This window comes from Triticum urartu, chromosome 7A (assembly GCF_056163025.1).
Source record: "Triticum urartu cultivar PI428250 chromosome 7A, HENAU_Tu73, whole genome shotgun sequence".
Taxonomy (NCBI): domain Eukaryota; kingdom Viridiplantae; phylum Streptophyta; class Magnoliopsida; order Poales; family Poaceae; genus Triticum; species Triticum urartu.
Window position 1 is genome coordinate 81,775,981 of NC_141879.1, and position 13,207 is coordinate 81,789,187.

Below are 13,207 nucleotides of genomic sequence, written 5' to 3' on the forward strand. Positions count from 1 at the left end.
ATCTGGATTGCTCCCCCTGGAGGCTACGCAAAGCTGGATGTTGACGCTGCGGTGGGTAGCAGGAGCCGGTTCGGAGCTGTGGCAGCAATATGTCGGGACCAGAAAGGAGTTTTTCTAGGTGCATCGGCTTTTATTTTTCAAGCATGTTAAAGATCTAGCTACTTTAGAAGCTTTGGCGTTGCGAGAGAGCCTTGATCTTGCAACAGACTTACATATATCAAGGGTACATGCAGCTACAGATTGCAAGGGTGTGGCAAGTGAGATCCGCAGGAGGAGCAGTGTGGCATTTGGCGCAGTGGTTAGGGAAATAGAGATGCAAGTTTCTTCTTTTATTTCGTGTAACGTAGTTTATCAGTCTAGGAGCTCAAACTTTGATGCTCACAACTTAGCAAAGCATGCTTTAACTTTGAGTGTTGGCCGTCATGTTTGGTTAGGCCAACGCGAGGGTATTCCTTTCGTCCCTGTAAACATTATGACGTAATAAAGCTTTGCGAGGTTGCCTTAAAAAAAAATCAAGATTCCAGCCAATGATTCTCGAAAGAGAAAAAAACCTCATCTAGCCAATCAAATCAACGAACTTCCATCACACGGATCGGTTCCCCACGATCCGCGTGCTCACCCAGAAAACCAATCCCATCCGTCCATTCTCTACCAGTCCAACGCTCCAAACCTCATCTCCCTCCTCCAGCCCCCACCCCGACGCCGCGCGCCTTCTCGCCCCGAAAATTCCCGATCCCCCGCCCACGCCCCGCTCCCCTATTTAACCCTCGCCGCCTCCTCCGTCCCATTCCACCCAAACTCAAATCCCTCACTGGCGAAGCATCCACACCCAAACCCTAGCCTCCGGCTCCGATGGCCCGCACGAAGCAGACGGCGCGCAAGTCCACCGGCGGCAAGGCGCCCCGGAAGCAGCTGGCGACCAAGGCGGCGCGCAAGTCGGCCCCGGCCACCGGCGGCGTGAAGAAGCCCCACCGCTTCCGCCCTGGCACCGTGGCGCTCCGTGAGATCCGCAAGTACCAGAAGAGCACGGAGCTGCTCATCCGCAAGCTCCCCTTCCAGCGCCTTGTGAGGGAGATCGCGCAGGACTTCAAGACCGACCTCAGGTTCCAGAGCTCCGCCGTCTCCGCCCTGCAGGAGGCCGCCGAGGCGTACCTGGTGGGGCTGTTCGAGGACACCAACCTGTGCGCCATCCACGCCAAGCGCGTCACCATCATGCCCAAGGACATCCAGCTCGCCCGCCGCATCCGCGGGGAGCGCGCCTAGGTTTTCGGTCGCCGCCGGTGACAATACTGGGTAGAAGCTTTTCATGTGCTCTGATCTGGTTCATGTGTTGGTGGTGTTGATATGATGTGTCGTCTTGTCCTATGTAGCCTGATGCTGGAATGAAATGCAAATGAGAAGTTCAGTTATCATCTGGTGCTAATTTTGTCCTCTGTTTGCTGCTTAGTACCTTTGTGATTTTGCTACGGTGTTTTTCTCGGATCTAGCGTGGTGCTGCAGTGACGGGGTCGAACAATGCCAATTGGTTTCATTATTTTGCCACTGTCCTGTTATTTTTGATTGGTGGCCATGTGATTCAGTGTTTTTGCCTGTTGTTTGTTCAGGGATCTGATGGACTCTTCGTTTGGGCTTTCAGCTATTCTCGAAGTGATTCTGAATTTTGTTTTGGGCTGGTTGATGTTGATAAGCTGACTGTGAAAGTGTGACAGCGGTTAGTTCTCTGTACACCTGATTGCCACTCCATTCAAATTTATGATAACCATCACAGATTTGCTCAATATTTGTGAGCGAAAGCTGAACAGCTTGTACGCTTACACCCTGTCTATAATGTCTAAACACTTGTGCTTGCTGTGCAATTGAGACGCCTGGTGTGTTATCTTCTAAACACTGGTGTTTTCTTTGCCAATTAAGATGCAGTGCAATTCAATCTGGTATGGTACCTGGTCTTGTGAAGCATCTGAAATTGAAAATCCATCAGTGACCATCATCCGTGTGTGGCTGCAGAGGCATTGTATCAGGTAAATTTAGGACATCTTCGCCTCAACTTGCAAGCAACAAGTACTACTTGACAATTTGCAATACTTATCAACAGTCCATCTTCCACCTGGTTAGAAGCCAAGAAAAGGAGCACTTCCAGGCAGGAAGAGAAGGAGAAGAAAGGGATTCCTGCTCTGCTGTAACCATTGCCAGGCGAATGCGGCACTGAGCAGGAGCAAATTTCCTCGGAAATCACCAAGGTGAAGGCCTCTTCTCTGGTACAAATGAGCTTTTCCTTATATGCTATGCAACAAGTGCTTCTTTGCACCAGCAGTTCTTGTATGCATGCTTACAACCTGTCTATATTGTCTAATCACTGGTGCTTGCGGTGTAATTGACATGTCAAATTTGTGTTATCCCGGAGCCGCATTTACAGACTTGTGTTTCCTTGTGGTGACTTCTTGCAGGTCTAACATGCACAATTCAAGCTCAGGTGGGTGAAGATCATTTGTGTGTGGCTGCAGAGGGCGCTATACTATCAGGTAAATTTAGGACACCTTGCAAACAGCACTCACTAGTCAATTTGCAAGACCAATTGACAGTGTCCATCTTCTACCCGTGAGAAGCCAAGAACAGGGATTCCTGCTGTTATGAAACCGTCGTTGTGGCGCTGAGCAGGATCATATTTCCTCGGATTTCACCAAGGTGAAGGCCTCTTCTCTGATACATGAGCTTTGACTTTTCTGCTGTCTGCTGTGTGAAACGCTTTTTTGTGCTAGCAGTAGGTATATGGTATCCTTAAAAAAATTTAGAGATTCTGTGGACAATCATCTCGTTTTTAGTTCAGTCATCTATTGAGAGTTTTCAGAAACAACTGCCTGTTCATAACTTTACTAACAGTGCATGGATTTCGGTCCTGGCTATAGGTATTGGTTAGTGTAATCAACAGAAGTTCAAAATATTTATTCTCAGTACTACCCATCTTTCCCTTTGCTATATTTGCAATGATGGCTTACAGGTTGCTATGACTTGTTAGTGAGCTATTACAGCTTATTTTGCTGATCCTATACGAGAGCAATAGTGAACCGATTTAGCTTCAGATGTGTGAAAATTGCTACGGAGAAGAGTTTACGTACAACTTTTTTGCACACTAATTCACTTCAAATGTGTGAAAATTAAAGACCGATGCCCAGCACCTCCTGCAGAACAATACTTCTAATGGAATTTATAACTGGATAATCAAGCTCTTGGCACCGTACAAGAGACTCACTACTTGTCATTCTACACATCAAGGGCCATGTTGCAGTTATTGGAGCCAGTTTCATGTATATATATACCAAACAAAACAAGAAAAAACAACAGCAACGATACAACTCAGAACAGAGCATTCAGCTCTGCACGTACTGGTCAATTCCATGGGGGATGATTGCATCAGATTCCATGTAAACAGGCGTAATTCCTGTCTGATCTTCACACACATGTATTGGCAAACCTTTTCTTGACGGGAGTGTATGGGCAAGTCTACTTCCTTAAATTTTGATGAACTCTGCTGAATAGTCCGGCCCGCGCACATTCCAATCAGCAGTGAAGTATAAGAGCTGGAGTGCTAAGTGCTAACATGGACCTGCAGAACAGAACTTTTGCGAACCGGATATCACCACGCGGGCAAGCAGCACTAGCACCAGGACTTGCCTGATACAAATGCTCCAACCTAGCTAGTTCTGTCTGAAAGAGAAATGGACTCCTAGAAATGGTCACCTTACACACGTCTACGTAGATTGGTACCAAATTCTCTGCAAAATCTGCAATATACCCAATTCCATCGCCCAACAGAGACAACCCCCAATATTGCTCCTCAACACCTTGTTCCAGAACCAGGGATTTGGATGAGCTTTCAGCACCCCACCGACAATTTTCGCTCCGAAGAAGGACCCATTTAACTTCCTTGCAATTGCCTTGCCTGCTGCTGGCATCCTCGGGTCCTCCTCGACATCTCTGCCAGCAAACGCATGTGCCTTGAAGAAGAACCAGTACTCCTGATGCGGCATAACCTTCAAATCGACCGGCTGCACTGTTCCCATGCTCGCCGCGACAGTCTTGCTGTTTGTGGTGACTATGATCCTGCTTCCACGTTTGCCATGTCTTAAGATCGGCAGTAACTCTTCTAGCGTCTGTTGTTTGCCCGTGTCAACATCTTCAAATACCAACAAAAACCTCTTGGTGAGGTATTTCTCCTCGAGTACATGCAGTGACTCGATGAATTTTTTAGCATCTCTAACTGTGTGTTTGGATCCTAGAACAAACGGTGCCTCACCCCATGCCATTGCCCTGGTGTATGAGAAATTGGAATACAAAATTATTGGAAAGTGGTGGCGCACCCTCTCATCATCGCAGACATGCTGCACAAGGGTGGTCTTCCCGACTCCCATGTCGCCGACACTGGGAAGCACACCCAATTTCTCCCCAGTTAACGGACCACCATCGTGCACCAAGAAGGTGATTATCCTCTCTTTCTCAACATATCGGCCGAACATCTGCCCCTCGATGAAGATATTGGTAGGCAAAGGACGATGCATGGGCTGGCAATTTTGTATGAGCATCATGAACTCTTTGAGATCACTGGATACGGTTTCCAAGATCTCTACCACTCTATCTATCTCCTCACCAACACCAATATCATGGCGAGACAATAGGCTCTTCATGGCACACGCTGCTATGCGCACACGCTTTGCAGGATTAAACAAGGAGAAAGAGAAACGTTGTTCAACTACCTTGTCAGCTTGCTCATCTTCAAGCTCCTGCTCTCTGCATCCGACTGTGTCGAGCAAGTAGCGGCCATGGTACATGCCGTTGTTGAGCTCCGAAAGCCACTCGAGGGTGCCATAGTTTGTTATATGCCTTCCTTTGGCCTCCTCTACTGCACTATGAACCTTGACGAGCATGTGGCAGATCCTTCGTAGCTTGGCCTCGGTGCGCCCTTGGCCTTTGAACTGGCCAGCAATAAGAGATATCGCCCTGCCGACCATGTCTCCGACAACCGCCGAGAAGATGACCTCTGCCATGATAAATTCCTCTAGCAACTGTCTGAATGTGATGTTCGCAAGTTACCTGGTACCCCAACCTTTCTAACAACTATAAGTTTCTGAATGAAACCAGAAGTCAAGGTGAGCACCAATGGTTTGTGTGGTAGAGTTATATGAATATTGCCACGAGAGTGACATGAAAGACTTCAGTGCTTTGACTCTATATTGCACTACAAGTCTACAATGCGTGTTTTCCTTCTATGAAAGGGACTGCCGTTCTAGATTGCACCACCAGTTATACTATTTTAAGTGTCATGCCAACATGATAGAACAAAAAATAACAGGGATAATTTTCTGTTGGCTATTATTTATTGGTTGTATGGTACTAGATACGAAAATATATTCTGAGTTTGCCTGATGACTAATGCAGTGAACGACTAGTCCTTGTCTTAGACCATCAACATCCTTAGAAGCCAAGGGTGTGCTACCTGTCTATTGTTACCATAGCGTAATCACTGATGCTCGCAGACCTGTCTATTGTTGCCATAGCCTAACCATTGGCGCTTGCAGTGCATTTGACCTGTCAATTGTGTGGTCATCTTCCATAGCCACATTTGCAGAATTGGGTTTCCTTGCGATGATTTCTTACATGTTTAACAGTTAGAGTACAATTCAAGCTCAGGTGGCGTGGCATCTGGTATTGTGAAGTGTCTGAAAGTGAAAACCCATCAGTGAAGACCGTCTGTGTGCTGCTGCAGCAAGTGCTCTTATTTCAGGTAAATTTAGGACAACCTCATCCTTGACAATTTGCATAATTGACAGTCCATCTCTACCTGTGGGAAGCCAGATGGGAAGAGCCTCCAGGCTGGAAGAGGAGGAGATGAGAGGGGCTCCTGCTCTGCTGAAACCATCGCCTGGCGAATGCGGCACCGAGCAGGAGCATATTTCCATAGATATCACCAAGGCGAATGCCTCTTTTTTGAGAAACCTCATGTGAGGGCAGGGGGTTTCTGCGTTTCATTAAGAAGAAGAGAGGTTGTCCAGTTTATAAGGAAAACCGGACCCAAAAACCTAACATTCTTGATTAATCAGGTACCTAAACCCAAAACCATATGCGCCTAGAATACTCGGTGAGTGGATGGCAGGACCCGGCCAATCCTGAGAGAAGGTTGTCTAGAAAGTACTAGAAACAACCTAATCAATCTGCCGGCAAAGCTCACAATGGAACTTCCAACCCGATTTTCATGATTAGTTCCCAAGTGTTCTCCCGCAGAACACTAGTCTGGATAATCAAGCTCCTGTCACAGCTCAGGGAACCGCATAAGAGACTCGCTACTTTTCATTCCACACATCAAGGGCCAGGTTACAGTTATCCGAGCTAGCTTCATGTACATACCGGGGAGGCAACACAAGCAAGCTAAGAATACAGAAATAAACAAGAACTAGTACAATGCAACTCAAAACAGAGTATTCTACTCTGCACGGACCAGTCAATTCCATGTAAATAGGCATAATTCCTGTCTGATCTTCACACACATATATTACTGATATTAGGAAATCTTTTCTTGATGGGAGTAAGATGGGCAAATCTACTTCTTTCGAGTTTGATGCACTCTGGTGAATAGTTCGGCCCGCGGATACTTGGAATGGCAGCACTGACCGGCACAACAAGACTTTTGCAAACCCGTTATCACCACGCGGGGCAACAACACTAGCGCTAGGACTTGCCTGATATACCAACCTGGCCAGTTCTGTCTGAGAGGGATATGGAACCTTAGAAATGGTCACCTTAGACATGTCTGCGTCGATCGGTAGCAAATTCTCTGTCAAATCTGAAATGTACTCAATTCCATCACCCAACAGAGATAACCCCCCTATATTGCTTCTCAGCACCTTGCGCCAGAACTGAGGATTCGGATGAGCCTTCAGCACCCCGCCGATGATTTTCGCTCTGAAGGAGGACCCGTTTAACTTCCTTGCAATCGCTTTGCCTTCTGCTAGCATCCTTGGGTCCTCCTCTACATCTCTGCCGGCAAACGCGTGCGCTTTGAAGAAGAACCAGTACTCCTGGTGCGGCATGACCTTCAGACTGATCGGCCGCACCGTTCCCATGCTCGCCGCGATGGCCCTGCTGTTTGTGGTGATTATGATCCTGCTTCCATGTTTTCCATGTCTTAAGATCAGCAGTATCTCTTCTAGCATCTGCTTCTTGTCCGCGTCAACATCTTCAAATACCATCAAGAACCTCTTGGTGAAGTATTTCTGCTTGAGTACATGCAGTGACTCGATGAATTCTTTAGCATCTTTAACTGTGTGTCTGGATCCTAGAACTAACGCTGCCTCACCCCTTGCCATTGCCCTGGTGTATGAGAGATTGGAATATAAGATTATTGGAAAGTGGCTGCGCACCCTCTTATCATCGCAGACATGCTGCGCAAGGGTGGTCTTCCCGACTCCTATGTCGCCGACGATGGGAAGCACACCCACTTTTTCTTCAGTTGACGAACCACCATCGTGCAGCAGGAAGTTGATGATCCTCTCTTTGTCGATGTGTCTGCCGAACATCTGCCCCTCGACAAAGATATTAGTAGCCAAAGGACGATGGATGGGCTGGCAGTTGTGTAGGAGCATCATGAACTCCTTGAGATCAGTAGATACGGTTTCCAAGATCTCTACCACTCTATCTATGTCCTCACCAACACCAACATCATGGCCAGACAATAGGCTCTTCATGGCGCCGGCTGCTATGCGCACACGCTTTGCAGGATTAAACAAGGAGAAAGAGAAAGGTTGTGCAACTACCTTGTCAGCATGCTCATTGTCAAGCTCCTGCTCTCTGCATCGGACCGTGTCGAGCAAGTAGCGGCCCTGGTACACCCCGTCGTTGAGCTCCGAAAGCCACTCAAGTGTGCCGCAGTTTGTGATCTGCCTCCCTTTGGCCTCCTCTACTGCACTGTGAACCTTGACAAGCATATGGCAAATCCTCCGTAGCTTGGCGTCTGTGCACCCTTGGCCCTTGAACTGGCCGGCAAGAAGAGATATCACCCTGCCGACCATGTCCCCGACAACTGCCGAGAAGATGACCTCCGCCATGATAAATTCCTCTAGCAACTTTGTGATGTTCGCAAGTTATCTGGTACCCCAGCCTTTCTATCAATTCCAACTTTCTGAATGAAACCATAAGTCAAGGTGAGCACCAATGGTTTGTGTGGTGGAGACATATAAATATTAGCATGAGAGCTACATGGAAGACTTCAGTGCTTTGACTCCATATTGCACTGCAAGTCTACAGCACGTGTTTTCCTTCTATGGAAGAAACTGTCGTTTTAGATTGCACAACAAGTTATTGTGGTTATATTTTAAGTGTCACACTGACTCGGTAGAGCAAAAAGCAACAGACTAATTTTCTGTTGGCCATTACTTATTGGTTGTACAGTACTAAATATGAAAAATATATTCTGAGGTTGTCTGATGACTAATGCTGTGAACGCCTAGCCCTTGTCTTAGACCATCAACATCCCTAGAAGCCAAGGAGGTACTGCAGTGCAGTTGCCATAGCCTAATCACTGGTGCTTGCAGTGCAGCTGACCTGACAATTGTGTGGTCATCTTCCATAGCCACATTTGCGGAATTGCGTTTCCATGTGATTTCTTACATGTTTAACACGTAGAGTACAATTCAGGCTCAGGTGGTGTGGCATCTTGTCTTCTAAAGTATCTGAAATTGAAAATCCATCAGTGAAGACCGTCTGTGTGCTGCTGCACAAGTGTTCTTATTTCAGGTAAATTTAGGACACCCTCATCCTTGACAATTTGCAAGACCAATTGACAGTCCATCTTCTGCCTGTGGGAAGCCAGAACGGGAAGAGCTTCCAGGCAGGAAGAGGAGGAGATGAGAGAAGAGGAGGAGCATATTTCCTCGGATATCACCAAGGTGAATGCCTCTTCTTAGATACATATGAGCTTTGCCTTGTCTGATGTGCAATGAGTGTTTCTATTTTTTCCGATAAAGGCAACAAGTGTTTCTATGCGCTAGCAGTTACTCCCTCCGTTCCTAAATATAAGTATTTTTAGAGATTCCAATATGGACTACATACAGAGCAAAATGAGAGAATTTACACTCTAAAATGCGTCTACATACATCCGTATGTAGTCCATATTGAAATCTCTAAAAATACTTAAATTTAGAAACAGAGGGAGTATATTATAGAGATATATGGTGGACAATCAGCTCTGTTTCAGTTCAGGCATCTATGGGAGTTTGCAGAAACCTTTTACCATTCATAACTTTACTACCAGTGCATGGATTTGGGTCCCGGGTATAGGTATCGCTAGTCTAATCAACAGAAAGTTGAAAAATGTTTTTTTTTCTCTTAGCATTATCCATCTTTCCCTTGCCATATTTTGCAACGATGGCTTACATGTTGCTATGACTTGTTAGTGATGGCATATTCTGCTAGTGCTGTTACAGCTTATTGTGCTGATCATATATGGGAGCATAGTCGACAGGTTTAGCTTCAACCAACTTAGTTTGTTGATTTTGCAATGTCTGTACATCTCTTCAAATGTGTGAAAAGTTAAAGACAAATGCCCAAACACTTTATATGGTCGATTATTATCCTTACAGGTACCAAAAATGGAAGGATTTTGTTTTGAGAGGTAGTCCTTCCGGAGCATGCACATCTAGAAGCCAAGGAGGCGCTACCTGTCTACTGTATATTGGAGCTTCCACATCCATGGCCTAATCACTAGTGCTTGCAGTACAATTGACATGTCCATAATGCGGTGTCATGTACTCGTCTTCCGTAGCCACTTATGCCGATTTTTTTTCTTGCAGTTACTTACAGGATTAACACGTGCAGTACATACAATTCAAGCTCAGGTGGTGTGGCATCTGGTGTTGTGACATATCTAAAATTGAAAATCCATTGGTGAAGATCATCCGTGTGTGGCTGCAGAGCGTGCTATTCTATCAGGTAAATTTAGGACACATGAACCTTAAAATTTCTCAAGACTAATTGACAGCCCATCTTCTAACACTGAGAAGCCCAAAACAGAAGAGCTTCCAGTTCCAGGCAGGAAGAGGAAGAGAGGAAAAGGACTCCTACTCCACTGAAACCATCGCCGGGTGAAATGCGTCACCGAGCAGGACAGGAGCGTATTTCCTCAGATGTCACCAAGGTGAAGGCCTCTTCTCTGATTCATATGACCTTTGTCTTGTATGCTGTGCAACAAGTGCTTCTTTACACTAGCTGTTCTTGTCTGCAAGAGTTCTATAGAGTAATAGAGATTTTCAGGCATCTATGAGATTTTTGGAAACCATTGCCTGTTCATACTTTACTAGTTCTAGTGCATGTATTTTTGGTACCGGGTATGGTATTGGCTAATCTACTCAACAGAACTTGAAAATATTTTTTCTCAATATTATCCAACTTTCCTTCGCTATATTTTGCAATGATGGCTTGCATTTTTTTTAATCTACACTAGGTTGCTATGACTTATTGTGCTAGTGATAGCATATTCTGCTAGTGCTGTTACAACTTATCGTGCTGATCCTATATGAGAGCAATGGTGGACTGATTTAGCTTCAACCAACTCTGTTGATGTTGAAATGGAAAAATAGTTAATGCCCGGCACCTCCGCAGCACGACCACGTCTCCAGGGCTGCCCGGGTCAACATATCCCCACCTATATACGCCTAGAAGATTTGGCAAGTGGATTGCAGGACCCCTATGATCCCAAGGGAGGGGTCGCCTATGGAGTACCGGTAATCAAGTTAGTAATGGAACTTCTAACCAGATCTTCATGGTTAACTCGCAAATTTTCTCCCACAGAGCGATACTCTTAATGGGAATTTCTAACTGCATATTCAAGCCCGTCAAAGCTCTAGGCACCACATAAGAGACTCACTACTTTCCGTTCTACTTCCTCCGTTTCTAAATATTTGTCTTTCTAGACATTTCAAATGACTACTACATACGGATGTATGTAGACATATTTTAGAGTGTAGATTCACTCATTTTGCTCCGTATGTAGTCACTTGTTGAAATGCCTAGAAAGACAAGTATTTAGGAACGGAGGGAGTATACATCAAGATGTTACAGTTATTGGAGCTAGTTTCATGTATATACCAGCGAAGCTAGACAAGAGAAACAACAATAATACAACTCAAAACAGAGCATCCAGCTCTGCACGGAGCAGTCAATTCCATGGGGATGGGTGCATCAGATTCCGTATAAACAGGCGTAGCTCCTGTCTAATCTTCACATCCCTACTTCATTAAATTTTTATGAACTCTGCTGCATAGTCCGGTCCGCGCACATTGCAATCAGCAGTGTAGTTCAGGAGTTGGAATGGCAACGTTGACATGCACAACAGAATTTTTCCAAATCGGATATCACCAAGCGGACTTGCCTGATACAGATCCTCCAACCTAGCCAGTTCTGTCTGAAAGATAAATGGACTCCTAGAAAGGGTCACCTTACACACGTCTGCGTAGATTGGTAGCAAATTTTCTGCCAAATCTCCAATGTACCCAATTCCATCGCCCAGCAGAGACAACCCCCCTATATTGCTCCTCAGCACCTTGCTCCAGAACCGGGGATTCGGATGAGCTTTCAGCACCCCACCGATGATTTTTGCTCCGAAGAAGGACCCATTTAGCTTCCTCGCAATCACCTTGCCTGCTGCTAGCATCCTTGGGTCCTCCTCGACATCTCTGCCAGCAAACGCGTGTGCCTTGAAGAAGAACCAGTACTCCTGATGCGGCATAACCTTCAGATTGATTGGCTGCACAGTTCCCAAGCTGGCGACATCCCCGTTGTTTGTGGTGATTACGATCCTGCTCCCGAATTTGCTATGTCTCAAGATTGGCAGTAACTCTTCTAGCATCTGTTTTTTGCCCATGTCAACATCTTCAAATACCATCAAGAACCTCTTGGTGAGGCATTTCTCCTTAAGTACATGTAGTGACTCGATGAATTTTTGAGCATCTCCAACTGTGTGTTTGGATCCAAGAACAAACACCGCCTCATCCCGAGCCATTGCTCTGGTGTATGAGAAATTGGAATACAAAATTATTGGGAAGTGGTTGCGCACCCTCTCATCATCGCAGACATGCTGCGCAAGGGTGGTCTTCCCGACTCCCATGCCGCCAACAATCGGGAGCACACCCAGTTTCCCCCCAGTTGATGGACCACCATCATAAGTTGATGATCCTCTCTTTCTCGACATGTCGACCGAACATCTGCCCCTCGACAAAGATATTAGTAGCCAAAGGGCATTGGATCGGCTGACAGTTCTGTAGGAGCATCAGGAACTCCTTGAGATCACCGGATACGACCTCTAAGATCTCTACCACTCTATCTATCTCAGGAACACCAACATCTTGGCGAGACAATAGGCTCTTCACGGCACCTGCCGCTAAGCGCACACGCTTTGCAGGATTAAGCAAGGAGAAAGAGAAAGGTTGTGCAACTACCTTGTCAGCATGCTCATCTTCAAACTCCTCTCTGCATCCGACCGTGTCGAGCAAGTAGCGGCCCTGGTACACACTGTCGCTGAGTTCTGAAAGCCACTCGAGGGTACCGTAGTTTGTGATCTGCCTCCCTTTGGCCTCCTCTACCGCACTGTGAACCTTGACAAGCATATGGCAAATCCTCCGTAGCTTGGCTTCGGTGCACCCTTGGCCTTTGAACCGGCCAGCGAGAAGAGATATCACCCTACCGACCATGTCCCCGACAACCGCCGAGATGATGAGCTCCGCCATGATAAAATCCCCTTGCTTCTGTTTGGATGTGATAGCAATTCTATGGTTCTGAGTGAAACTAGAAGTCAGGGTGAGCACCAATGGTCTCTGTGATGGAGACATACAAGTAGTAGCATGAGAGCGACACCAAAGACTTGAGTGCTGTGAGTCCAGATTACACTGCAAGTCTACAACTTGTGTTTTGCCTCTATGGAAGGGACTGTTGATTGAGATTGCACGACCAGTTAATGTGGTTATACTTTTAACTTTTAAGTATCACGCAGCAGAACAAAAATTATCAGGAACAAATTTTCCTTTTGCCATCACTCATTGGTTGTATAGTATTATATAGAGAAGTATTTTTTTTGAATGGTCAAAAAAGTATATTCTGAGTTTGTCTGATGACCGGTGCAGTAAATGGTCCAATATTATCCTTACAGGTACCAAAATGAAGGGATTGT

The 13,207-nt window shown here is 46.0% G+C and overlaps 2 protein-coding genes, 1 non-coding gene and 1 pseudogene across 3 annotated transcripts; 1 reads left to right on the forward strand and 3 right to left on the reverse strand.

Annotated features, from left to right (window-relative positions):
• Positions 1 to 771: 771 nt before the first annotated feature.
• Positions 772 to 1,409, forward strand: LOC125529702 (histone H3.2). The gene has a single exon (XM_087535386.1). The coding sequence runs from the start codon at positions 853 to 855 to the stop codon at positions 1,261 to 1,263; it is 411 nt and encodes a 136-aa protein (XP_087391512.1). The 5' UTR covers positions 772 to 852; the 3' UTR covers positions 1,264 to 1,409.
• A 1,198-nt stretch (positions 1,410 to 2,607) lies between these two features.
• On the reverse strand, positions 2,608 to 6,335 carry LOC125529701 (disease resistance protein RGA2-like; annotated as a pseudogene).
• LOC125529703 (disease resistance protein RGA2) lies at positions 6,320 to 8,929 on the reverse strand. The gene has a single exon (XR_015610748.1). It is a non-coding gene; the product is annotated as a disease resistance protein RGA2 (transcript).
• A 1,970-nt stretch (positions 8,930 to 10,899) lies between these two features.
• Positions 10,900 to 12,904, reverse strand: LOC147958003 (disease resistance protein RGA2-like). Its single transcript, XM_087535385.1, has one exon. The coding sequence runs from the start codon at positions 12,230 to 12,232 to the stop codon at positions 11,279 to 11,281; it is 954 nt and encodes a 317-aa protein (XP_087391511.1). The 5' UTR covers positions 12,233 to 12,904; the 3' UTR covers positions 10,900 to 11,278.
• Positions 12,905 to 13,207: the final 303 nt, after the last annotated feature.

What these genes read in the sequence shown, in the direction of transcription:
- LOC125529702 (XM_087535386.1), top strand. Translation starts at nt 853, where the DNA reads ATGGCCCGCACGAAGCAGACGGCGCGCAAGTCCACCGGCGGCAAGGCG.
- LOC147958003 (XM_087535385.1), bottom strand. Translation starts at nt 12,232, where the DNA reads ATGTCGAGAAAGAGAGGATCATCAACTTATGATGGTGGTCCATCAACT.